The 27986-nt window shown below is 37.2% G+C and overlaps 2 protein-coding genes and 1 long non-coding RNA gene across 6 annotated transcripts in view; 1 reads left to right on the top strand and 2 right to left on the bottom strand.

Moving 5' to 3' along the window:
• On the top strand, positions 1 to 16754 carry calcoco1a (calcium binding and coiled-coil domain 1a). Its single transcript, XM_079848670.1, has 15 exons — positions 1 to 265; positions 1604 to 1756; positions 1842 to 1944; positions 3357 to 3559; positions 6008 to 6220; positions 6411 to 6559; positions 7906 to 7975; positions 8071 to 8226; positions 9114 to 9368; positions 9452 to 9577; positions 9911 to 10006; positions 11391 to 11478; positions 12404 to 12657; positions 14045 to 14136; positions 14769 to 16754. The coding sequence occupies exons 2-15, from the start codon at positions 1625 to 1627 to the stop codon at positions 14794 to 14796; spliced, it is 1965 nt and encodes a 654-aa protein (XP_079704796.1). The 5' UTR covers positions 1 to 265; positions 1604 to 1624; the 3' UTR covers positions 14797 to 16754.
• LOC307145350 overlaps positions 1 to 21931 on the bottom strand; it is a 38258-nt gene extending 16327 nt beyond the window's left edge. The window contains exons 1-2 of the long non-coding RNA XR_013818940.1: positions 21789 to 21931; positions 21578 to 21686 (exon numbers count right to left, since the gene is read on the bottom strand). This is a non-coding gene — a long non-coding RNA (uncharacterized lncRNA). The remainder of the gene's footprint in view (positions 1 to 21577; positions 21687 to 21788) is intronic.
• A 1609-nt stretch (positions 21932 to 23540) lies between these two features.
• The window catches only part of rarga (retinoic acid receptor gamma a), a 52080-nt gene continuing 47634 nt past the window's right edge, over positions 23541 to 27986 (bottom strand). For all 4 annotated transcript variants that reach the window (XM_079850153.1, XM_079850151.1, XM_079850152.1 and 1 more), the window contains 5 exons: positions 27786 to 27949; positions 26818 to 26994; positions 26509 to 26713; positions 26184 to 26342; positions 23541 to 25335 (listed from right to left, as the gene is read on the bottom strand). In XM_079850153.1, the coding sequence (XP_079706279.1) occupies positions 24980 to 25335; positions 26184 to 26342; positions 26509 to 26713; positions 26818 to 26994; positions 27786 to 27949 (1061 nt within the window). In that variant the 3' untranslated portion in view covers positions 23541 to 24979. The remainder of the gene's footprint in view (positions 25336 to 26183; positions 26343 to 26508; positions 26714 to 26817; positions 26995 to 27785; positions 27950 to 27986) is intronic.

Below are 27986 nucleotides of genomic sequence, written 5' to 3'. Positions count from 1 at the left end.
ACAGATGGGGATTTTAGTTTTTTTGAGTGTCTGAGACATGATTCAGAATCAGTGATAGAACTTCATTTCCCACAATGCAGCGTGCCTCTCCAAAGCACCCATGCTTCTGTTTTTGTTATTGTTGTGAGATGTTCGTGGCACAGCTCATCTCGGCGAACGTGTCGGTGTAAATTACACTTGTCATCAGTCTCATAGATGTTTTCTCCTATATGACCGAACATCGTTTTTCAAGAGGACATTGTTCTGGTTATCTAATCTAAATTGGGTGAGTTTTGTTATACGACGTTTGCGGTTTTTCCACAAAGAAAAAAAGAAAAGAAAAAACTGCAGTATGTTCAGTAGCACGCAGCTAAAGACAAAGCATGCCATGTTTATAACATCCAATCCCATTAGAGGCAGTCCCATGGAATGTGTATTGACGATAACAATGTTATAAGGCTGTCATGTTTTTCTTTTTTAACTGCTGTAACAAAGTGTCAGATCTGCTTATGCATTGTTTTTCTTCTTGTTGTCACGCTGTACCGAGTAACTTGAGATAGTTTCTAACTTTGGGCCTCGCTTGCAATAGCCATCCACGATTGTTTGCAATGCAAAGAAAGATTTTATTTTCGTAAGTCAGCAATTATTGTGCCACAACAATCAGGTGTCACGTGTCAAGTAATATTAAAAGTACATTAAAATAAATTTTGTGTTTTCTAGTGTTTTTTTTTTTGTTTTGTTTTTTAAATTCACCATCTATTTTATTTTAAACGACTCATATGATGAGGAATCAAATGATCCTTGGTATTTCTTGTGAAGATAAAGCTTGATACTGAGCACTGGAGTTAAGCTGCAAGTTTCTGACATCATACAGATGACGTCAGAAATCGTCCTTGGTCTGTTCATGGAGAGTCTAAATATGGAGTTTGTAGTTTATTATAAGGTGTTGCTAATGATGGGCCCACCTGTCATTACTTGTAATCTATACAGTTCACACAGTCAGTCACAGCATTTGTGGCACCTGACAGCCTGTGTCACAAATGCTCTCTAAGAGCTGATGTGTGTCCGGGGTGAGAGAGTCTGCACCCCTCGTCAGTCATCCGCAGGAACTCGGCATCTAGTTTAACATAAACAGTACCTCTTCACTTGCGCAACACATTCACCTCTCCCCTACTGTCCTCAGTAAGCGATAATAATATCCATACAATTTTCTGGGGACTAATTAAATCCTGTTTAAAATTCCTTTTAAAGTTATGTATATTTGTGAATTTGGATAGAGACAGAAAAGGCATAATAAGATAGCATATTTAAGACAAAATAATTACTGTATTGCCTTTTACCTCAGCCACACTTCTTCAAAGCACATAAGTAACATGTCTTTGAACTTTTTCTTAACATCAGGATTTTAGGATAAAATTCAACATATTGTATTTTCTATGTATTATGTCTTTTACTAAGGATGTATTACGTTTTTTTTTAACCATTTTTAGTAACTTTGTTGCAATTTTTTTGTAATACTAATATTTCATGTAATGATGCCATAAAACTGCATGCATATTATTTGAGAATGAGAAAAATAGTTTTAGACTAAATATTTCTATTTTAATTTTTAATAACTACCTAGGTGCATCACTATTCTGTTGCCATGGAGAAGACATTGGGGGTGGAGTTTCGCAATGTCGGAAGTAGCTACTTCCCTCAGAGCAGAGTGGACTGCCACTACACCATCAACTCACAGCACACATGGGCCAGTAATGACTGGGTTGGACTATTTAAAGTAAGAGAGAACCATCTCCAGGACTTTTCAGCACTGATGTGGCTCTTTTGCTTAATTAAAGTTGATCTGTTTCTTTTACCCTCAGGTTGGCTGGTCATCAATCAAGGACTACCATACGTTTGTGTGGGCAGTAGCACCATCCAACTACAAAGAGGGGACCTCCGTGAACTGCTGCGTTAATTTCCAAGGTCTCTGAAGCATTGATTTTGGTGTTCAAGCCCTCTTGAAAGTCAGCTGATGGTCTTAATACAGTATGAATAAAGAATAGTGTGCTTTAGGGACATTTAAAGAAGCTAATTACAGTTTCTTGCATTGATTCACCCAACTGCTGGGCTCATGCATTCAGTGCATTACCAAATGTTTGTCCTCAGATGACCTGTGAAAGAGATAAAATGCCACAAAGGATTTCGCCTGTAGTTAATTATTAGTAGGGAGGGCTAGGATGCTCCCAAATTACCCTAGATTGACTTGCTTCTCTAAAAATGTTTTAAACAATAAACCTAAAATGCTTGTTTTGGCAATGCTTTAAAAATAATTAATTTAGAGATGCAATTTATTTTTAAAAGGTTTTACTTTGCTGTGCTGTAGCGTGCATTATCATAAGCATTGTAAAACCCTGTGACAGCCCTTTAAATTGTTGTGTATCGTGTGTGAACGCCCCCTAAGAAGCATGTCTGATCAGTGTCTAGTGGGCCCTATTTATTCAGGGCTTCCTTATAACCAAGTGGTTAACTAATCTTTGAGACAACCTAATGACTAGCTTATTTCTGAAAAGCACATCAATAGTAATTAAACTGCAGGGTGTAGGCGCGCTATGTATTGCTCTTTTAAAGTAACATGCTCTACCATTCAGAAGTTTGAGGTCGATTCAAATGTTTCTTTTTAAAGTATTTTATGCTAACAAAGGCTGCATTATTCATTCAAAAATAAAGTAAAACCAATAATATTGTGAAATATTACAATTTAAAATAAATGTTTTGCATTTTAATATATTTTAAAGTGCAATTTATTTCTGCTTTGGTGCTCAAGTTACTTTGTTGAACATAATGTTGAAAACAGCTGCTTATTTAAACCTGTGATTTTTTTTTAGGACTCTTTGATGAATAGTATTTTCAAAACAGCACTTATTTTAAATAAAAATCTTTTGTAACATTGTAAATATCTATGCTTTCACTTTTGATCAATTTAATGTATCCTTGCTGAATAAAAGTATTAATTTCTTTCACAAAAAAAACTTTCTGACCCCAAAACTGTGAACAGTAGTGTTAGACCGTGTTTTGCAAGCGCTAGTGAAAGTATCATCTGGGCTGAGATTTGCACAGTGCAGAATGGCAGCATTGTATTTTGTGGTGAATATTGGTGATGGAGACAGAGTGCGTTTAGGAGAAGCCAGATGAGGTCATCACCAGTGGCCCTGGCTTCATGTGATTGTGTAGGAAATCTCCAAACTTCTCTCACTATGAATAACCAGACAGGAAATATTCAAATACAATTTGCCTATATTAAAAATCTGAGACCATACGACAATTGTTTTGTTTATAGGGTTTTTTTTGGCCTGTGTTTGGCCTTTCACAGCATTCTTTTTCTCTCTCCTCTTCAGCTTCCTACCTACCAGGGCCTAGTGCTCAGCAGTACCAGTTTGTGTATGTGGATGGAAGGGGAGAGGCTTGTACTCGCAGCACTGCCTTTACCTTCTCAGCCCCAAAGCCCATGGAGGAGCTGATGACTCTGGAGGAGGAGGGCCAAGGAGAGGAAGTGGGTGAAGACATGTTGCTGGTCATCCCCAGAGCCCAGCTACTGCAGGTCAGATGACCTCAAAGAATATGTGAAGACTGTAATTCAGTCCATCATTACACAAATTATATGTTTCACAATAAGACAATGGCAGTTGCCTAGGGCTGTAGCATTCTCTCCGTTTGCATGATATATGTAAGGGATAATCCATGCTGTGCTAGCGATTTTAATGCATGATGTGGAGGCAAAGAAACACACAACACATGCATTCAGCATTCCAATTCAGCATTCCAATTCTGCATTCCAATTCTGAATTCTGCATTCCAATTGTTTAATAGCCGTGGATTCTCCTGCTTATGACCATTTGCCAACATTAACAAGTTATTGATGTTTGCAGCACAATATTTGACCAGAAAGTTAAAAATAATGGTTAATTTGGTCAGTTATGGCTCATTAGATCTAGCATTCTGCCCACTTTAAATCAGACACAGAGATAAAGCAGTGTGGTAAGATTACATTTATGAATGAATGAATTATAGCATGTATTTGAATTAATTATCAAGACAGAGAGAGATGCACGTGTGAATTGCTTGTGTCTGTGCAGCATCCTTCTACTAATAATGAAGCTGTGCATTTGGTGTTACTCCCTTATTGCTGAGAAATGATTCAGCGGCGAGGCTATTTTATCAATAAAAGTCACAGGGCAGCATTGATAAGTTTCTGTGCTCCTGAATGTTTTTATGTGTGTGTGTGTGTGCGCGCACTTAAATGAAAGCAATGCATTAATATAGAATGGTGATAAAACTGACTGGAACTACCTGTGCATTAAACGATTTGAATGCATACCTTCCAGCCAATCATATATATACATATACTGTACATACATATATATATATATATATATATATATATATATATATATATATATATATATATATATATATATATATATATAGTTAAATTAAACGGTATATATTATCATATATTATAAATAAATATGTAAAACAAACAATATTGGTAATCTGGTACAAGGGTGTGATTGTTAGCATGAAGCCTAAATGTTTTAATTTTGGAGGTTTTAATCACAGTGAAAAAAAGGCTTTTTAAATTAATGCACCATTTCGCTGTATTTTTGATTAACTTCCAGGTTATAATATATTTCATTATTTTTTTAAGCAAGTCAGAAAGGTATGCAGCAATACTAAACTACAGTATGTATACAGTACTACAATAAACTTTTACTACATTCTTTTGGACAGCTCTGAGATGCACTGTTGTTTGTCCAAGAAAGGGTAAAAATAGAATAGATGTCCCAGTGTATTGATACTTTAATCCATAGAAGACTGCAGACCTCAGACAGAGAGTCTCCTTTTAACATTTCCACAATGTGCAGTTTTGTTGTGTGGTTTGAGAATCACATGAACAGCTTAGAGCTTTCCAACCAAGTCAGTAATGCTGTTTTGTTACTGATATAGCATATGTAAAGAAGACATTTAAGACAATTATTTAAATTACATAAACTTCACAATAAACTTAATAATTACTAGGGCGTTTCAAAAATATCGATACAGCTAACTATCGTGATAATTTTTTTCACTGGTGGCTGGTGAAGTGTGAGAAGAACAGAGTAAATTTTATAGTTACCTACACAATGTGTATCTAAACACGTCATCAATTTATAATTGAAAGGATTGTTATTGCCGCTTCCATAGACATCAGTGTGTATTATACAAACTATAAATGTTGTTTTGCTATTACTTGTGTATTTAAATGTCTGAAACCTAAAATAAACCTTATGTGGTTGAAAACACTGAATAGTTGTGATATAATATGACAGCACTGAGAGCGTCTGTCTCTGACTCAGCGCCAGCCAACGCGCAAATGCAGATTTGAATTTAGAAGTTGATGATCACGCGATCTGAATGGTCTAATCACACTGGTATGAACGATCGTACGCGTCAAAGGGTTAACTAGCGATCACATGCGGTGATGATGCTTCTTACGTCCGTTTCCATAGGGCAAATATTTCAACAGACAGCTGAGGCATTTAAGTGGCACCGAAATCTGCGTTTTGATTCGGTCCGGTTACATACCGGTTCCATATCGGTTCCCGGTTTCGGTTTTGTATTTTCAACTATTATTTTTGACTTTTTTTTATTTATTTTTTTAAGCATTGCAATATATCACAATATGTATCGCATCGCAATATATCGTGATATATCGTATTGTGACACGTGCATCGCGATATGTATCGAATCGTGAGGCCCTTGCCGATACCCAGCCCAAATAATTACATTAAATGATATAATTTATTTGATTTACTTGGTCTGCTACAATAATGCCATGTCTTCAAAGCTAATATTGATATATATAATTAATTTGTTTTATATTTTATTTACCATATAAGGTAAATAATTAAACATTTGAATCGATAGACAGACCTCATTTAAAACTAGGTTTTGTTCATTTGTATTTTTTATTAATATCTGTATCTTTCTCTGTCATTCTTCCAAACAGAGACGTCTGCAGGAGTGTTTGAAGGAGCGTGCTGAGCTGCTCCAGGCTCTTGAAGCAGCAGACCAGAACGTGGAGCGGGAGAAAGGCAGGAGAGAGAGAGACAGAAGCTCCTGGGAGCAGAGCCGCAAGGAGCTGGAAAGGAAGATCAGCGAGCTGAAGCAGGAAGTGAGGGAATATATAGAGAAAGTAGAGGAGATGAAGAAGAAGCAGAAGGTAGTGTAAACACTCATTCCATCAGCCTGTGTGGTCAGCCCTGGGTCAGGGTTTTGTGTATATTTTGTCTTTACTGTGTTTACTGTGGTGTATATGTTCACACACACTGGCGGAAAGCTAACTGTTAAACGATTTTTAGTGTTACAGTTTAGTTTAAATATCTCACTACCATCACACCTCTCTCTTTTAGGAAGTTGAGGATTTCGGTGAGGCCCTGACAGAGGAGAAGAGAGCTCTGCTAACTCAAAAAGAAGCTAATGAGCAGCGAATCAGAGAGCTAGAAGAGGACATTAAAGTACTGACCCAGAGAGGACTGGAGAAAGAGACTGACCTAGAAAGGTGAGAGGCTTCGTGTTTTCTACTCTGAATTATCTTTGAATCATTACCCAGCCCTACACATTTGTAACAGATTCGATTCCAATTAATTTGGGTGCATTTCAGTCATAATGAACATTTTGCTTTACACATGAAAGAAATTTATTCTCTGTTGATGCTGTAAATTATGCAGGGCACCGGTTGAGACTAATTCAAATTGTTAACCTGTGTTTTTGAGGAGGTATTCATTGAAAGAATCAGCTCATAAGAGACACTAATTTCAGAAATCAAGCTACACTGGTCACAGTCATGATGTATGTGTTTTTGATTAGCGATGCACTGAAAAGTGAAAAAACAAACAAAACAAAAAAACCTGTTTCGGGCAGTATAGTTTTGGATGGCCAAAATCATTGTTACAGTTTGCGCTTCTCTGATGATGCGTTTTGACTGTATCAGTGTCTATTTCATGCAGAAAATATAAGCTACAATAGCGTGGATAAGCTACAACAGGTATATGTCAGCAGTGTAGTCGAACTTCAATGTGACCAAATATGATGCTACAGTAGCAATATGTAAAAAATAATCTGCTGAAAAATCGAGAAGCACCTATTTGCCAAAGAACTTTACTATGACAACACCCTGAATAGCATACCGAGTTCAATGACCCAGTTACCTAAATTTAATTACCAAAACTTCATTTTCGTTTTATCGAAACCAAAAAAAAAAAATATTTTCAGTGCATCACTATTTATGATTTACTAAAAATAACACATAAGAGCTAATAAGAGTTATTTGTTTGTGATTCAGAGTCAGACTACATTGATTGTGTTGTATGTTTGTTTACAACTAATGTGCTAACCTCTACTAATCTCTAATTGACTAATCTCCAATACAACTAGGCTAATGTGCTAATCTCTACTAATCTCTACTTGACTAATCTCCAATGACCACTTCTGATCTGATTTCCTAAAGATTTTCTTCGATTTCATGAATACACACTGAACATAATTTCAAATGACGAAAGGCTGCACATATTCTATACAATTGTCACTGCACGTTGATGACTTGAGTATTGAATTGTGTTGTTGTTTTAAGCTGTACTTCTGAAAAGTAAAATCATTGTTTAATTTGTACATGTTATATAAGCAAGTAGTTATCCTGTGTTCTCTGGGACACATCAGGACATAATTGTTTCATATATTGTGGCCATATGCATCTTTGACTTCCTCCAAATGTCATTGATGTGATTGGATAATATACAAGACACATTGGACCCCTTCTAGAGGTCGGTTTAGTGCTGTGAACAGGGTCTTATTGTCTCTTTGAGTCACGTGGTTTCATTGGTTCTTCTGTGTGCTGTTTCTGCATAGGATGAGGGAACGGGCCAAGAAAGCATCAGCTCAGAAGAAGGAAGATGAGGATGAACACGAGAACCTGAAGGTTTCTCAGCTAACACTTGTACACGCTTGTACACAAATAAGCATAAACACAACTACATGGTCATTATTGTGCCATTGTTTTGTGTATTATACTAGTTAAAGATGGAACAGACAGAGAAAGAGCTGCACAGTCTTTCATCAGAGTTTCAGAGTCTGAGAAGTTCACTGGCCCAGAGAGATACACATGCTCTACAGCTCCGTGACACCATCACCACCCTCACACACAAACTCAACAGCGCTCACAGGAAGGAGGTAACACTCCAGCAGTTTTCACATCCCAGCTTTCACATTGGATATTCGTACACAGGGTGTATTGTCTCAGAACAGATACTTGATGCCATTTATCCATGAAGTTCATGTTATTAATAAGGGGTTTGGCTGGTTAGCATATTCCCTGCTGGTAGATGTTGTAAATACACCATATGGGGGCAGAAACCATGTCTTTCTACTTTGATGGCCATTCTGACAAAATATCAACATATATTGATCATTTTTCGCAACAAATAAATATATTATATTATAATGTACACTACTTTTCAAAGGTTTTGGCACGGTAAGATTTTTATTTTTATTAAAAGAAATTTAGCATCACATGATCCATCAGAAATCATTCAAATATGCTGAATTGGTGCTCAAGAAACATTTTTTATCATCAATCTTGAATATGCTTAATATTTTTGTGGAAATCATTATACAGTTTTTGATTAATGTACTGTTCAAAAGAAAAGCATTTATTTAAAATGGAAGTTTTTGTAACAAATTAGTCTTTACTGTCACTTTGAATTTAAAGCATTCTTGCTGAATAAAACTATTGATGTCTTTAGAAAAAAATCTTACTGGCCCCAAACTTTTGAATGGTAGTGTATTTTTTGCAAGTGATTTGATTTGTATTTATTTTTATTAAATATCAACTGTATACAACTTCCCATCTTCTTCTAATTGGTCACATGTTTTAGTCAGCATGAAATGCTGAGAAAACTGTTAGATGTGACGCATTTGAACCATGTCTGTATAGTCCAGCAATTAAAAAAATAAATAGAACAGATGGATGCTAGAAGACATGCAAGCCCCCTAACTGCCTCTAGACTGACTACATCTTTTTAGCATGACACGATTGTATCTGTGTCATTGTTGATTAGGCAGCCAATGAAGTGGCATTGAGTGAACTCCGGAGTGTTCAAGAGCGCCTGAACGTGAGTGAACGCTGTGTGGAGACTCTGAGGGGGGAGCTGAGAGACATGGTCGCTCAGAGAGACACCACACACGCTGAGCTCCATCAGGCCCGTCTGCAGGCCGCACAGCTCACACTTCAGCTGGCAGATGCAAGCCTGTCTCTGAGAGAGGGCAGAGCCAACTGGGTACAGGAGAGAGAGACCCTGCAGCAGAACACGGAGGTACGTGTAGCAAAAAATGTTTTAAAAAACACAAAGGCAACTTTAAAACTGTCGTTAATTGAAGTGACTGCATAAACTGTCAGATGGACAAAGTCCGCCTGGAACGCCTTAATGACGAGATCCAGCAAAAGGAGGAGATGTTGCAAGAGGCGAGGATGGAGAGAGAAAAAGCAGTAGTGGAGCTGGGACGAGAGAAAGACTGCAATCGGGTATAACACATTTATTTAACACATTTCTTTGAAACAATGACATGTAGCCTTATCTCAACTGTAAAGAGTTTCAAGTTTTTCCAAGTAAGTTTTTCTTGTCAATATTTTTAGTGCCATCTGTTTCAGTGTTTGCAGCACACGTTGTAGGAGTTAAAATGGTCAATATCACATATTTGCTTACATTTGATTAGTGACTTAGAATGACCAAAGTCATTTACAGATTTATATAATGTAAATTAAGGTATGAATTACATTTGCTATTCAATGTGAAGCTAAATATTTAAAGACATGTACTTTATAGTACTCTTGTGAAATTTGTGTGTGTGTTTTCAGGTTCAGTTAAGCGAGACTCGTCGTGAGCTGCAGGAGCTGAAGGCCAGTCTTAGAGTGGCTCAGAAAGAGAAGGAGCAGCTGCAGACAGAAATACAGGCACGATCTCTGCTGTTATCACAAAACTCACCGTGCTATCATATTCTCATCAAAGCCATCTTTAAAGTCTTGTTCTCACAGGTCAACCAAAAATATTCTCATCAAAGCCATCTTTAAAGTCTGATTCTCACAGGTCAACCAAAAATATTCTCATCAAAGCCATCTTTAAAGTCTGGTTCTCATAGGTCAACCAAAAAGTTTAAAAAGTTTGCTCAGTTGCAGCGAAGTTGTCTTCAATTTATCAGTAAACGACCCTCTCATTCACATGAGCCTGAAGGCATAACAGAAACATGCTGTTGTACCAGTCCTAACCACCAGATACAACCTGTCTCTCAAGAGAATGTTTTGCTCTCTGTGTGTCTGACAGCGTTTGGCTCCTGGTTTAAAGCAATATTCCACATTGTAAATAGATTGGAAACAGAGCAGGGGAGTGGGCAGATGGATTTAAACACAGAAATCTGAAGCTTGTATTTTTGGTAGCCATTGCATAAATTCTTAAGTAAATAAATCTTATGTGAGCTATAAACTTTAAATGATCCTTTCTAGGTTGAGGAACATCTGGTTAGTATGTTACATATGTAATAGCCATGAATGGAGTTTGCAGAACATCAACATAGGCGTGTGGTCATGCATATGCAGTTATGTGGCATTCCTTTATGGTATCCCTGTGGGGGTACCAAGTGAAAGTAACTTTACATTGTTTGCTAGTCATGATGTACGGTTCAAATTTGAATAAATCTTTATAACTCAGAAGAGTTGTATATGTAGGCTAATGTTGTTATGTTTATTCTTCAACATAAATTTGTATATCTTGAATGTTCATTTGCTTTGCTCTATTCCTCTATGCTCTATGTTTTCCAACTGGCCGTTCACTGTAAATGCATTCCTGAAAATGCATTTTCCGTTCTGTTAAGGCCGTGACACACCAGGGCGACATCAAATAACTAGCAGCAATGAAAGTCAACTGTGTTGTCGCCGACGTGTAAAAACACATGGCAAAAACTAGCCTGACAGATGCTCACTGACGGCTGACTGCTGGCTTGGTGTGTCACAGACCTTATTAGACTGAAAATTACCCTGAATATTTAAAATATATTAAGCTACGTTTTTAAACATACAGCAGTTTTACAAAGATTTTAGGTAGGGGTTAAACAAAAAAATTAATGTGTATTACTTGAAAAGGTGACCAGTTTTCTCTATAGCTGTGCTAAAATAAGAAAAAAGGAAACTGCAAATGGATATAACAATGAATCTACGTATACTTAAGATGAGTGCGCTCTTGATTTAGGGACAGGATGACAGACAGTATGGTATTTTAAACATAACAGTGTGACATTATTTCATTCTATACAATGTAAGGTTTGTTAACTGTGTGTGTGTGCAGGAAGTGATAGAGTACAGCCGTCAGCTGGAGAGAAGGCTGGAGGTGCTGAGCGATTCTAAATGGAGTGAGACGGCCCTGCTGCAGAGCAGTGAGTCACTGTGCTTTCTTTAATTCTGTACAAACATCACTACACACAACGACACTATTGTGAGTCTGTCTCCTTATTTTATTGCCCTCTCACAACAATACCACAGAACTCCAGGCGGCAGACAGCCACATCATAAAATGCCACACACCACTGCACAACACTGCGTTATACGGCCCTGCACAATGACAAGACTTCACCACCGTACAACACAGCACACCAACCCCACCTCCCGGAAGCACACAACTCTGCCATACTACAAAACAACATAATATAACACTGCTTTATTTTAGACTCATTAACTTTTACCTCAGACCGCTCACACATGACATATTCTGCACAAAAATTGTACATTTTCCCACAATGGCAAATGGCAATCTACAATCTAATTGGTTTGCATTACACAACTTCTAGTAGTAAAGTCGAACAGGTTTTTGGCCAGTGCAACCTTCAAAGTTGTTCAGACTTTATGCCCATAATCAAAAGTCACAACAGCAAGCATTACACAACAGTTTTGCAAATCAGGAAAATCGTACAAAGCAGTAGTGCTACACAATACAAATTAAAAAAAAGATTTGTTTATAGTGTCAAAAATGTTATATTTACATTTGCAACAGTTAAGCTCTATAACTAATTACAGACGTCTGTTGCATGAATGCAATGTCGACTTAAGCGTGTTTACATATTTACATATAAAGGTTTGTCATATTGTTTGCTCTCTGTTTAATTAAATCAGAATCACATTTTTAGCTTATTTTGGATGTGTAGCTGACATGAAGAATATGGTAAATTCTACAATATTATTTTTTATATTTAATGTAAGTTCTATTACATTCACATATTTATGATATGATCACAATCAAAATAATAAAAATATTTTCATTAAAAAAAACACTTGTGAAAGCTCATCTGCCGTTCCTGGTTTCAGGTCAAGCAGAAAGCCCACTGCTGTCAGATTCTGAGGATGAGAACCCCGAGGCCTTGCAGGACACACACTCTTCTGGGCCTCTGAACCACTACAGTCTGTGTGAGCAGCCCCAGGCCGACCTGCTGCTCCCAGCCACCCCGCCACCCTCTCCCAGACACCCCTCCAGCATGAACATGGTGGTCATCAGCCAACCTGCACCCCTCTCATCTCCACACCAGCCCAGTGCTCACACACACACTCACAGCTCTGAGTCGGTGAGGGTTTGTCATTAAGTCATCGCAGCATATCCAAATATGATATTTTTGTGGTTGCATAAAAAGCATTTAGGGAAGAATTGGCTCACTATTTGTGTGTTTAGCTGTATGTGACCTCACCCTCAAGGCCTCTTCACATCAAATCTGATGTGACAAAATGACACAAAAGAACGAAGCTATAAAATATTTGCTAACAATTTGCACTAAAGCTATTCACAGATGTAAGATGCTGAAAGTTTTTGCATTACTTTACGAACAACGTTGAGTTCTGGAAAGGTGCTTAAGTATACAATTTATTGTTATTCATTTAGAAATTTTTCCAACATCCAAACAATAACCAACTCTCTGGATACAGAAGTTTTCACTGAGTAAAATTACATTTTCTGAATGCTTTAACCCTCATGTTCTGTTTGAGAAGTGTCTGCTAGGGAAGTGAAGGATTTCAACACCCTTTATAAAAAGGCATTACTTAAAAATGATGTGCTTGGGGTCTCAAAGTCCCCAGATATAAAACATGAATAATGCAATGAATTATCACAAGCTAGGATTCTCTAAATGATGTAAAAACTCTTGCAAGTTGTTCACTTTGTTTTACTGTGTTTTTATTTTATCTTTCTACAATGCATTTTTGCTCGAACTTTACCAAACAGCGCAATTACAAAATACTTTTAGTTTTTAGTTAATGATAGAAATTTTATGATACAGTAGAGGGTTAAAGCTTCAATAATATCTGTATCCACCTAATTTTTAACATACGAGCAAGGCACAGCCACTGGCTTCTGCTTTCAATTTACCTGTTCAAAACAGTCTATTATACTGCTTTATATTGGTTCTTATCATATTTGAATTCATTATCATATTTTTAAACACACTGGTTTTATTAATAGCGGCAAATGAATCGAAAGTCTTGCACATTCACAGAAAATATCTTAATTCTGTTGAAAAATAAGGTGGATGCTCAGGTTTGATTAGGAATCTGAATGGGAAAATCATTTCGAAATGAATCATTTTTACATGCACATCAAACATAAAGGCTCAACAGAGAATGAGAATCAACCTAGGCTCAGAATAAAATAAAACTTTAGAATATTGCAGAATAATATTTCAAGCTCAATATGTTGGAGTTCATAGAGATGCCTTGAGCCAGATGCCACATTTTTGTCAATCTGTGAATTGTTGGCAAGATTTTTTGGCACTGACCAATTAGCTTTCAGGTTAAAAAAAATAATACAAAAATGACAGATGATCAGATTTATATTTCAATTTCAGTATGAAGTAGTTCATAGAGATACACTATGGCGTTCTAAAAATCTGGTTGTGCTTGTTCTTCAGACTTGTAGTCAATAGGCCCTTTATTCATGCAAATGTGACTGCGTGTGTTTTACAGGAGGAGGAGTATGAGGCTGCTTTGTCAGGAGGACACAGCTATGGAGAGGAGACAGCTCTTCTCCTGCCTGACAACAGAGACGCTACCCTCGGGTACAGCACGCACAAACACACATTCACTGTCTATAAACCCCATCAGTCACACTGTCGTTATCTGTGACCTGCAGACACAGGCTCAGATAGATTTTCACATATACTCTTACACAACCCACATGAGTAAATATGTCACTGTCGCAAAAAACATTCGGCCCTTCTCTCTCCCCAACGCCTCGCTTTATATCTCCCTGTCACAGTCTGTCTCTTTTTCTGTCTTTGCACACTCGCACACGCTAATGCAGGCCTTTATTTATGGTGACAGTCCGAATATGGTGAGGAGATGGAAGTTTTGAATACCACCTCATAAAATTAGTGAGGGAGAAGAGAGTGAGAGAATGGATAGCGGGAGTTCTGTGAGGGGAGGACAAGAGGACAGATAAGTTGACAGGAAGCTGTAGCAATGATTTACTGAGAGGGTAGTCAGCGCTCACCGGCCAATTTTCAGCATCATTAAAACCCTTTCTCCCTCACTTCTCTCCTTCACCCTCTTTCTTTCTCTCCCTAACTCTACACCTCCACCCCCCTCCGTCTGTTTCCCTCTCTATCCATCTCTTTCACCCTCTGCCATCTATAAATGCACCATTTCTTCCCAAACTCACGCTTGTCCTGTTGTGTGTGTTGTCATGCAGAGATCTGGCAGAGAGTCCCGAGTGGTGAGAAGCAGAACTGCAGGACCGGAGGGCCAGTGCAGCGTGGATGGCTTTGCACTAGTGCAACACGTGTTACGAGTTTTGTATTTAGAAGCATTTGCGCTTTACATTATATTGACATGAGTATTTAAATATGCAATTTGCTTTACACTTTATATGCACTTAGAATATGCATAAGCTATTAGACCTCTCTATGTCGCACGCAGTTTTACGGTAACTTGCACGGACGTGTTATTTTACACATATCAAATGACAAGCAGAAAATGTCAGTAACGAGTAGATCGAGGGAAAGGTTGTATTTAAGGCAGAGGAAATAATGTGTGTGTTTCTGTGTGTGTTAGGGTTGTTTATTTCAGTCTTGATTTTCTTGTGTTTTATTTGAGTTCTGTCATAAGGCTTGTATGGATATAACAATTATCATTAATCTGCATCAGCAATAATGTAAAGCACAATGTCATCAAGATCTTTTCAGGTTTTAAATGTAAGATTTAGTTCGGGTGCTCTTCATTTTGTGGGTCTTGTGGTAGAAGTATTTTGAAATTTTGTTTGTTTGAAGAAAGACTGTGTGAAAGTTCACACATACAATGATTATGTGCAATGGGTTACACCAGCGACTGATCCTTCTGTTTAGATGTAAGAGTAATGAGTGGCACTTTTGATTCCTTTCAGGACGTTTACTGTCATCCTCGTGTAAAATTCATATGCGCAAGATCTTCTTTGAGGGAAATCCACTTGAGCATGGAGACTGGGGGTATTAGGAACAGTTAGTTATTATAATGAATTTATTACATTTAATTCCTCAAAATTTATATTTGGTGCTTCATCTTAGTTTCCTGCATTGTATTGAAACACTGTTTTACATTAAGGATGAAATTACTATTTGTATGCTAAATGTACTTAGACAGCTTAACTACTTAATGTTCCTCTTTGGGTTGGAGATACATTAGAAACTTTTTGCAGTACTGTAAGAAGGTTTTTTTAATTTTATTTTAAGGTATGAATTGAACTGCTTTAAATTGTGCCTCACTAAATTCAAGAAATCTCATGTTTAATTCAATTGGATGTGTGATGGCTTCAGGTTGATCATGTGGAGAACGTTATTTGGCTGTATTTAAATCATGTGGAGAACGTTATTTGTCCGTCTTTAAACTTTGGTGAAGCTCATTACCTGAGGTAAAATTAAATTTTAATTACATTCACAGGGAGAGTATTTTAATGCATATATTTAAAAGTGAAATAATGAAGGGGAATATTGTGAAAAGGTATCATACATTAAAATGTTTTTTTCTTTTTAATGTTTGAAACATTTTCCGGTTGAGCTCACTGTACTCACAGAACTTCAGTTTGGTTGATTTGTTCTTGCCGTTTACTGTAGGGTAAAGTTTAAATAGCACCTATATGTTATTTGCCTTTTATACAACATGTCATAATCTGTATTGACTTTAAAAGTGATGTTACCATTACACCTCACTGAAACAGCGCTCACTTTGTATTCATCATCCTACTGTATTTGTATTGTGCACTGGTCACTGTACTCTAGAGACTCTTAGTGTATCTGAGATTGAAAACAGTTCTCATTTTCATGATACACTTCACCTGAAATGTAAACTGAAATCTTTTTGTTTGATAAGTTTGATCACCCAGTAGACGCAAAAACCTTTGACAGCAAAATTGTTTTATTCCTGTTAGCCACTATACTACAACCGTAAACCTGTTTATGGCAGGGAACATGTTAAGATTAGTCCTAAGTAATGGTTGTCCACTTTCATGAGTTTCAGTAATGTTTAAGAGACATTGTCTTTCAGAACGCAAGTCATTTCAGGGCAATACAATCAGAGAATTTGATTTATTGTTTGCATTTTATGTAGTTATTCCTACTTTCACTTATCTAACTTGTTTTTAGGTTATGTCGTTCTGTTCAGGATGTGGGATGGGTTTCATTAAAAAAAAAATTAATGTAATGTTTGTTGTATGTCCATGTGTTTTACTCAACACTTCACAATAAGGTTAATTCGTTAAACATTATTTGCATCAGGTAACAAAGGTTAATATTAATTTATAAATACACAATTGTTCATTGTTAATTCATGTTTGTTCACTATACATTACCTAATTTATACAACTTGTTGAAATGGTACAATGTATTGGTATATGCAGAAATTAACATTAACCTAAATCAGGGACACAGTTTATCTGTACCATTTTGGATGATATTGGAGTTTTTTTTTTTAATTATCTGTGTTGGATATTTACTTGTCCATGCTCATTTCCCCAATTTTTAACATTTAGATACCTTTGCTGTCATCTATGCTCACATAAAGTACATTTTTAACTATTTTAATAACACTTAAATGTAACTTTTAGCATAAAGCAGTGTCGCAATGCTGAAATTCACTTGTAGCATTTGAAACTGTTGACTTGATTTATTTATTATTTTTTAAAGGCAAAAGTATAGAATTTTAATATCGGCCAGTTATCGGTTATCAACCATAACATGAAAATAATTATTGGCTTATTGGTAATTGGCTAGAACTGTAATATCACTGTATCTCTAACCAAGATGAATAGATGCTGTAGACGTGTTGGTCATTGTTAATTCACAATAACTAATGCATTAACTGAGGTTAATAAATTAACAAAACATTATTGTAACAATTACAGTTGAAATTTAAAAAAGTGTATTTTATTTTTAATGGAATTTAATCAAAATTTGTTTTTTAAACTTTGTTTACAACAATGGTAAAATCCATATCACTGTTTATAAATTATTTAGGTCTATTTTCACTAGGATAATTTTAGTCACAAGAATATCATTTTACTGATACAGCACAAGGTCCTACAGGTACGTTAGATTATGGATGCACTATGCAAGCTTTTGATTTACCTGTAAAGATACTTGTGTAGAATTGGACCATTGCCCCCCTGTTATCCTCTCTTGCTTTTTAACAACTTTTTGCTGACCTTCACCCCATTTTTTCCTCTGTTGCTTTTCCTATGCCACTCCCTCTCTAGCTCTCCCATGTTTTTTCTCTTCTCCACACTCACTCCCCTAGCAGCATGACGGGAGATAATTATAAAATCAATGGAGCCGGGCTGCCTGCTTTACGGCTGCCTCTAAAACCTTAACAGGGAAATCACTGTAGGATTGATGACTCCTTCACTCTTTATCTCTTTTAATTAGAAATGTAAAAGATATGAAGAGCCTGGGGCCACAGCACTGCACCCTGGCATTACAACATACTACCTGCTCTCCTTCCTTCCTGCCTTCCTTCCCTCCTTCCTTCTCGCTCTTTCCTTTTTTTCTGCCTTTTCATGTCTTTTAGGAAGCCACTGCCTCGGTTTCCTGTAGAGAATGTCTAACATATAATCTCTCATTCTCCAGAATACCTCCAGCTAGAATCTTTTCTCTAACATAAGAAAGGCAAAAAATATTATGGGTCATTTTGTATTTTATTACGAGTTGATTGAGCGGCATTAAACCAGTGTAGACTGTATGATCTCTTGCTGGGCAAGATATTACAGTCATTCTTTTCTTTTACATCTTTATATATTTTTTTGAGTTGTTTCTTTCTCTTTTTGTTTGAACGCTTTTATTCCTCACTCTCATCCTGAATTTACTTTGTGTTGCATCTTAAAGGGTTAGTTCACCCAAAAATTAAATTTCTGTCATTAATTACTCACCCTCACGTCGTTCCAAACCAGTAAGACCTTTGTTTATCTTTGCAGCAACGTTATTACCACTTTCAAGGCCCAGAAAGGTAGTAAAGACATCGCTAAAATAGTCCATGTGACTACAGGGGTTCAACCTTAATGTTGAAGCGAAAAACAAACAAAAATAACAACTTTATTAATCTTAATATGAATAATTCTTCATATTTACCTTAATTTGTGTTCCGAAGATGAACAAAGGTCTTATGGGTTTGGAACGACGTGAGGGTGAGTAATTAATTACAGAAATGTCATTTTTGGGTGAACTAAACCTTTAATTTTTAAAGTAATGTTTGCTAAACTTTGATGCATTATTACTAATATAACTAACAATTCTGCATTTTTGTGCTGTAGATATGAATGATACCTCAAATCATGGGCTGCGTCTGAAACTATTCCTACCTTCAAATAATACATTCCAAGTAAGGTATCAAGATAGTCTGGCTATCACTAGACCAAGCTCAATCTTTTAAAATTGAACATTGGTCAGGGGAGTCTGCTCTGTATTTTCTACTGCACAAGAGGCATGATCAATGGGCATAGTTCAAATGACTCCGTACGCAATTGGATAGTCCTTCAACCAATCAGACCAACGATCCGGGTGACGTACTTTGCAGAGCAACGCGAAAACTCCAGGCAGGAAACGTGTAACCAAACGTGTTGATCAGCGATTTGCAGAAGTAGCAATGGAATCGAAAATTTTTTGCAGGTTATGCAAAAAAAAAACAAAAAAAAAAACATGAAAGTTAGTGGTATTTACACCCATTCAAGCGATTTGTTTGCTAAAAAGAAGCCATTGAGCATCGTCGAGAGGTTAAAAGGAATTGGACAGAGCCGTAACGGCTCTGGAATTGGATTGGATTAAACCCGCCAATAGCGTGCCAGGTGGATAAGCCAGAATTAATTGTTAACTCCGGGTAAATTATGAGCAGTGTGAAACGTGAAGCAAAATAAAACAGGATTTCGTTTACCTGGGGTTTACAATGACCCAGGGTTAACTATTTCAAGTGTGAAAAGCCCTAAAGGAGCAGAGTATATACGTAATATAGATAGACTTAGCGGTGGATCAGTGAGCAGCCACCTAACAACCAGCTAGATGATCCTAGCGTCGAGCTAAAAACTATTCTGAATACCTTAGCAATTGCATAGCAACACCCTCACAACCACCTACTGTGACTGCCTGGATCCTCGATCTGAGAGAAATAACAAGATACTGCAAATATAAAACTGACATTGCTCAATACATGCCATTGATTGTTTTCACAATTCAAAACAAAATGTTATTTTTCCCAGACACCTTTGATGATTTGATACAAGCCTGTGTTTTTGTCACCATTATAATATATTGAGAGCAATATATAAAGCACACGGTACAATTGTGTAATTGTGACTTTTTCTCAAAATGAATACTTCACTTCTTATTTTTGCAACGTACTTTCTTTAAAAAAGTAGTTTTACATCTCACAATTACTACAGTATTATTTTGTAGACCAACATAAATTCAGTTTTTATCAGCCACTAGTCACATTTGCAAAATATAAAGCTGTAATTATGAGACGGTAAAGCTGTCATTCTTTGTATTCAAGCATAAAATGTTGAGATTTAAAGTCATAAATAGGAAATAAATTCACAGATTTCAAGTTGCAGTTGATGTGAAATGTGAAAATGCAATTATTTTTAACATTAGGGTGAATTTTATTGTATAGGGGAGATGAAATGGGGCAACAATCGATCATAATTCATCCTTGCAAACTCCATGACAGCAGGTTTTGCCAAGGCATGCACAACTCCACTAAAAAAAAAAAAAATCAGTTCTGTTTATTTTTTTCATTGATAACCATTTAAATGGCTTTAATCAGAATGAATGAATGGATGAATCTCTCCACATGTGCCTTCTTTGTTGTTTTTGTAATTTGAACAACTGCAGCCTAGACGTTGCTCTCTCCTTTCATTATTGCTCTTTTCTCCTTCATTTAACTCTCATGACTCTCAGCACTATGCACTGAACACCACAGGAAGCAGAGCATGTTTGCCATGGATAGAAAAACATGTCCTGTCTCTTTAAATCCATCACCTCAGCCTATCTGCCTTGTGTTCCCATGGCAACATCTCATTGGGATTGGATGTATGGGGTCCTTGTAAACCAGTGTATAATGCATGGGTCTTGTTTTTAATCTTAGCCCTAGTTTATTGATCCTTTTAATGAAACTTAATTATAGTAATCTTTTAATTAAGAGTGCCATAGCCCTGTTTACTACAATACCCTTGAGCTATGAATAAATAGATTTGTATATTGTGAGCCCCTTTGTGCTCTTTACAAATAAAGTGGTCAAGTCTGAATCCCTCAAGTACTGTGTCCATGCATTAATTCAAATGCATGAATACATCCATATGGACTTGTGCTTTATGGATTTTGAGAATATAAAAGCATGCATAAAAAGGGTGTGGTCATATGTCTATGATCTCCATCATTCAGGTAATCACTTACAGATACACCTGAATAGATTCTAATTTTGCTTGGTATTATAATATGAAACATTTTATATTATTGAATAAATAAAATATGCTATCCGTAATCACTTATGGCTGGTAAAAAAGACATTATTTTCCACGTTATTTCAGGCTAATGTAACCAATGAAAAATATTTAACGTTATATATTTCTTTTTAATTATCACATAATTATCTAAAAGATTCAATTATTTCTTCTTAATGAAACTAAATTTTCACAATAACCTCTGCTCATTCTGTCTCATGTCTAAGTCTTTAATGCTCCTGTATGAGTAATGCAAGGATGTTTCTTTGTCCTCGGATAATTACTGTATGACACATGCAGACAAATGAGGGCTCACTGGCAGGATCCATTAGTTTTGGTCTCAGTAGTGTTTGTGTGTGGTTAGCGTTTGATAAATTATAGTTCTCTAGCCAGCAGGGTCATTAGAGCAAATCTGGTGCGCGATCGCCCTCTGTTGGACGAATTAACGTAATTGCTTGGGGATTTGGATGTTTCTTTCCTCATGTTTCACACACCTCGTTTCATTGTGAATAATGTCAGCTAAAATTCGGCAATCGTTTACTCACCCTCGTGTCGTTCAAGACGAGTAAAATTTTCTGGAAAACACTAAATAAGCTGCTTTCCTGTTCCCTCCGTAGAACAGTGTGGCCGGGGCCTGTCAAGTTTGAAAAGGGACTGAAAACATATAAAGTATAATGAATGAATATATTCCATACGATTAAGCCACTATATTTCAAATCTTCTAAAGATAATTATAGTACTGTGTGAAGTACAGACCGAATTTTGAGTCGTTATTCACATCAAAATCTTCCTTTGGCTGCAGCTTTGTTTCAGGATCTTCTTCCCCGCTTTCAAACATAATGCACGATGACGTCATTAACGGATTTTCAGACCCGTCAGATAAATGGCTTAATTTAATTTCACCACACATTTTGCTTACATGAAACCAGTTTTTCCCTGTGATATTATTTTATATAGCTAATATATGCAAATTGGGAATTGAGAGTAGATTAATCCTATTGATTCGAATCTTTTGAATCAGTTCACACACAAGCCTCGTCCAAGGTTCATCCCTGACTGTGCAGTCACACTACACGACAGTCAGTTGGCGGCAAGTTGAATTAAAAGTCCTTTTAAAACTTTTGTATGTATGTTTAAAAAGTGTATTTACAGACAAGTAGTAATACTTTTTAAATATACATTTAAATGTAAGTTTTATCCATGTAACTCTTTCCAGGCTTTCTGTGTTTTCACTGTTATACCGTAGGGGGCGCTATTACACAAGAAAAAAAGAAGCAGAAACAAGTGATAGCATAAGCGTAAACAATAAATAAGATGGATTAGCAGATGAGCATAAATGTGAACTACCTAATGTTACCGAATGAAATGTCAACCTAGGACGATCTATGGGACTGTGCAAGCTTTGGGGCTGCTGTTGATGGACTTGATGTATTCCATCTATGTAGTCTTTGACTAAAAACGCTATTTTCTGAGCTTTTAGCTCAAAATATTGCTTTTTTAAAATTAATTTTACCCACATTCAAGTGTTGATTAAAAAATGATTGCATGAAGCTAGAATAAATCGAGTTTTTTAAGCAGAAGGTCTGTTCTCTCTTTTGACAGAAATACTGTATGTTCAGGTATTCATAAAAATATACAAAATATTCTGAGCCAACTTTTGTGAAAATGTTCAAAAATGCTAGCGGTGGCTGCCAACTTTTTTCAAAAACGCTGGTGGGGAAAGAGTGTGTATTTATTTACACTCGTGATTACACATTTCAAATATAGGCTACATTTAGATGAAAGGATTTTCAATGATTGGATGGACACGCGATCATTAAATTGTAATGTATTATACATCATAGTTATATTTTGTAATACAACTGGCATAAATTGAAGCTAATTAAAATCTTTCTATTACACGTAATACAGTTAAAAAAATATTTACATTACTTATAACATTAATGAGAATCACAGGCCCTATAATGTGGATTTTGGGGTTAAATATCTTTTTGAGTGTCAATGGCAGTGAAAGCGCATGCTTGTCATTAAATGATGGCAGAATTTTAATATTTGGCTTAACTATTCCTATATACTAGATGAATTAAAGTACTGTAAATGAATGGCAAGGAGAGAGTGAAAGAGAGTTTCTCAAAAAAAAAAGTTTATTGTGCCTCTTATTGTTTATATGGCTTTTTATATAACAATTTGTTGAACACGAACAAAGGACTGACAATACATTAGCCAAGTTGAGAGAACAAGAAAAATATGACAAAGAGTTAATCTCAACATTCCGCTTGCTATACGTGTGGCTGTGGCGCAACTCTGAAGGAGAAGAGGTCAGTATGACAGCTCACACACTCTCTGACAGCACCAGCGTGATGACATTCATTTAATAATGTACTACACTACAGCTTATTGAGTGCAGCCATCCTCACATTCAACACACAAACACACGCGCACACACACACACACACACACACAGCTGAGTTCTGGTCATAGTCGTATTGCTTGACTGAGACTGATACCTTTTAATGTTCAGTGGCACACGACCACCAAATTGCATACTGTGTGTTTTTGGCAATAAAATGGACTAAAATATTAGATAAAATTAGAAAAAGAAAAACCCACCAAATCTATTTCTAAGATGAAGATGAAAGTTCTGCAATGACTGTGTAAGATACACAGAATTATTTCAGTTCATGGTGACACGGCGGGATTTCTATAACCTAACACATAAATATTGCCTGTTTCTAGTCTGTCGCCAGACAGCAAGCGTTTGGTCCTTACAGAGATGCCCTGAGTCTGAATTTCATGTTCTTTCTTTTTTATAGCAAGAGCTCTGAATATATGCAGTACAACAATCATGCTTTTCAAGTGTGTGTGTGTGTGTGTGTGTGTGTGTTAGTACAGGTATGCATTTCATCATGATGCATGAGATTCGGAAAATCGTCCAGATGCATTTGTGTAGCTATCCTGAATTGTCGTCTAGGCCGATGAGGTCAAATCCCACGATGACACGTGCAACATTGTGCTCGCCGTTTTTTAATTTGACTCGAGTGCTGCATAACTTCAGCCTGAGCGCTCTGAGTGAAACCGGTCCAGTATGACATCATGTGCATGATGCAGAGACTTGAAGGTAATGGACATGTGGAAATGGGCTCCCTGACAGGAGTCGAACCCTACAAGCTGCGAACTTTGGCACAGACACACCATTCAGTTGGCAGCGAATCATATGACGTAATGAAAGCCGATACGTAATGGCATTCCCCTAAAAACACGGATCGTTCGACGGGAGAAACCCAGCCACTGAACTGATTATCAATGACATCTAACGCTGAGCCAAAGTGCCCAAGAACCCAACCAAGCAGCTGGATAAAGACTCAGCAGAGGTCTGCCACTTATAGCAATCCGATTATCTTTCTGTAGGTCTGCCCAGGAAAGCTATCCAAACAAAACATAACTAAGAAAATAGAATACAGGACAAAAAAAAAAATATATGAAGGTATATATAGATATGTATGAGCTTATTCATAAAATGTAAAGAGAACAAACTATCTCAAGGCTGAAAAAGTCCAAATGATATTCGAAAGCATCATCATCATCATCATCAACAACAACAACAACAACAGAACAAAGGATAAGCATTTTCAGTTTTCATCCTGTATTTTCTTTTGAAAGAACTAGTTTTGAACCCGTTGAAAGTCAGCTGTTAATGGTATACGTCCATTTGGCTTCTCCTTTTCAAAGCAAACAAACAAGTTTTATAAAAGCGGCAGTCTGAAAAGCCAGTTGTTTTGTCTTTCGCCTTTCCTCTCGTTCTGCGGGAGAGGTCCTGAGAAGAGGTTTTTTTATGTGAGTTTCCTCAAACTGACTCACTAATGTCTCTCATCGTTGACCGAGTGGCCTGAGTTAGGAGTGTCTGTACAGGTAAGGCTCTGCGTTTGCCCTGGAACGAGAAAGCTTCCTCATTGAGCTCTTCCTCCATGGCTCTTTCTGGACACATCCACATTGGGTTCCTGGCCGGCCCAGGCCTCTCCGTCACTGTCTGTGCCCCTCTCCTCCTCCCCATCGTCGTCGTCGTCGTCGTCCTCCTCCGGTGAAGGCTCGCTGCCGTTCTCTGTGGCCCAGCTGTCGTCCTCGTCCTCCTGCTCTTTCTTCATAGTGAGCAGGGCGGGTGGAGGAGCGGGTGGTTCGGGCTCTGGTTTCTTCTCTGTGGACTCGGTCTGATCCTCGAAGGCCTCTGGGTTTTCCAGCATCTCTCGGATGAGAGGAGGCATGGGGCCTGGGATCTCCATCTTCAGAGTTATGGCCCTTTCTGCTCCTGTTGTACACAAACAGTTCTTGTCAGGATGGTGGCATCTACATAATAGTAAGAAATAAGGTAGCGATTGCAAAAAGCAGAGAGTGAAAGCCTAGTCTGATTTTCACACCATTTTTTTTTTGTCGACAATTTTCATTGATTTACTTTGGACCCCATAAGGTGCAAAAAACTACTTTTTTCCCCACAATGTAAGTTGATTTTTATTCTTTGCTCTATGATATTTACATATGCACGACTGTTCAAAAGAAATTAATTACATTTATTAATCAAGGATGCATTCAATTGATAAAAAGTGACAGTAAAGACATTTATAATCTTACAAAAGAATTCTATTTTTTGTTTTTTACTTTCTATTCAAGGTTCCACTAAATATTAAGCAGCACAACTGTTTTCAACATTGATAATAATAAAGTGCCAAATCAGAAAAGAATTTGAACGATAGTGTACATATATATTATGTATATTGGATACTATTTTACTTCCATTGTTCCATTCCATGAGAGTAACAATCTGTTACTTTTTTAGCAGTGTATTTGCCATTAAACCATGAGTATTCTGTTATCTGTATTGTCAAATGAGTTGTATTTTGCATTGAGGCAAGTCAAATCTTGCATTGAAGCATGTGAATAGAGCCTGGCCAGGTGCATTTTGCTTTTGTTTAAATATGCAAACTTTTCTCAGAGGCTCGTGCATATTTGCGTTGCCCTCTGTGGGAACACCATTGGGGTGCAAAACCACTGTCAATACTGTTGGCACTCTTGGTATGAATATGCCGTAAGTTCACTATAGCCTTTGATTTTCATTAAGATTTACATCTAGTAATGCTATTTTTTGGCTAGTAAACTGACCCTTGGTGCTGATACCACGTAGATCAGTGATCTTCATCAACATCCGAGGGAACATGTAGGGTTTGTTGGGTCGGCGGCGGCGTGCATAGATCTTCAGAGCCTCCAGCAGGGGCTCCTGCAGACGATCTACACGCTCAGGCTCCTCAAGATCCATTCGGTCTACAGAGAAAGAGGTTAATATCAGTATAGTAGTGCCACCATACATTTTTTAGGTGCTAAAAACTAATTCTGTATACTAACTCAATTTATGTTATAATGAGTACACTTTTCCTGTTGCTTCAACTAGATGGCATCAGTGTTGCAACAAAATTGCTTTGTGTAATACCTCCACAAATTAGGCAGATGGCGCTGAGGAGGCCAGTTTCTGTATCATCCATCTCAAGGGGCAGAAGCTGACCAGCAAAGGCAAACACCAGGTCAGTGAGCGGGCCGAAGCCAGCATTATGCATCTGAGTCCGGTTGAGGGTCAGTCCATCTGAAAAGGTCATTGTGTCCTGGTCCGGTGTGTATCGTGTACAGATTCGCAGCATCTACAAGAGACAGACATATATATGAGGTAAAATATTATGTGAATGTGACATTGTAGATGCATGGTCTGCATCAAGGTGAGTTTCTTTAAGGAGGGCACACATACTAGAATGTCCAAGCAAGCTGATTTAAGGAGGGTGATCTGATCTGCGATGGTGAGGGTGGTGAAGCCCGGAAGGCGTTTGGCAAATTCCACAATTTTAATGATGCACTTGGTTGAAAGCTCACTGAATTTGTCCCATAGGCCCAAGTCCAGCTGAACCCGGTGGTCTGAGCTTGAGTTCTGATGAAAAGAAAACGAGAAGAGGAGGTTAATTATTAATGCATGAATATTTTCATGTCATCAAAACTGACTATTCTTATTTTTTATGGAATATTGTAGTACTTATGATTTGTTTGTGTAGATCAATATTTTTTTAATTCATGTGCCTGCATTATCTTTAAAAAAAAAACTTCCCCTCCCTCTTTCAGCACGTCTTTACTGGTACGAGGGCGCCCTACATTTATTTTCTTGTTCAGGAAGCCATTACACTCAGATATGTCACAATAGAGAAAAAGACTGTTGCAACTTCCATTTCATGCCGACTTTATTAAAAAAGAATCATATACTCATTCTCATGTCATTCCAAAACCATTGGACTCATTCTCCCATGGAACACGAGGTGAAAATTTGCAGAATGGACAAAAAAAAAGTGAATTTCCATCTGTTCCTCACAATTTAGAACTTTAAAATACAGCACATGAGTTATGTGGCCCACTTTTATGAGTTTTATGGTTCTTTTTTTGTGTGTGTGTCATTTTGGAACTTGATGGCCCCGGTGTTTATTTACATGAATTATAATGAAAGACTGTCAAGAAAAAACTTCAGAAAGAATTTCACAGAAAAAGTTTGGAACAACATAAGATTGAGTAAATGACCATTTTTTATCTTTTGGGTGCACTGTTCCTTTAAATTAGGTTTTCAATAAAGGAACATGTTTATCACACTACATCTGACATGGTCAGTTTACACCGCTATAAATAAATTCCACATTCCATTGCTGACAGATTCGCTCATTTTCAGAAAACACTCACTGTGGTGTATTTTCCCAGCTGGCAGAGTGAAGGGAAGGTCTCTTGATGTGCTTTGCTCACTTTGTTGACCAGCTCCTCCAATTCCCCACTCAGCTCGTAGCTCTCTGGCGGAACGACCTCATCCTTCACGTCCTTCTTCTTCTTATTTCGATCATTGCGCACAGCTGAAAGTCACAAAGAGAGGCTCCTTAATACTTCTAC

Source organism: Squalius cephalus, assembly GCF_949319135.1.
Source record: "Squalius cephalus genome assembly, chromosome: 18".
NCBI lineage: Eukaryota > Metazoa > Chordata > Actinopteri > Cypriniformes > Leuciscidae > Squalius > Squalius cephalus.
Note: the sequence above shows the minus strand (reverse complement) of the source record. Positions and strands in the feature narration are given on the sequence as shown.

Bases quoted from the DNA above. Each gene is read 5' to 3' on its own strand.
- calcoco1a (XM_079848670.1), top strand. From the start codon at position 1,625: ATGGAGAAGACATTGGGGGTGGAGTTTCGCAATGTCGGAAGTAGCTAC. The intron at 7,976-8,070 runs GTTTCTCAGCTA...GTATTATACTAG, and splicing joins ATGAACACGAGAACCTGAAG to TTAAAGATGGAACAGACAGA. The intron at 11,479-12,403 runs GTGAGTCACTGT...TCCTGGTTTCAG, and splicing joins GACGGCCCTGCTGCAGAGCA to GTCAAGCAGAAAGCCCACTG.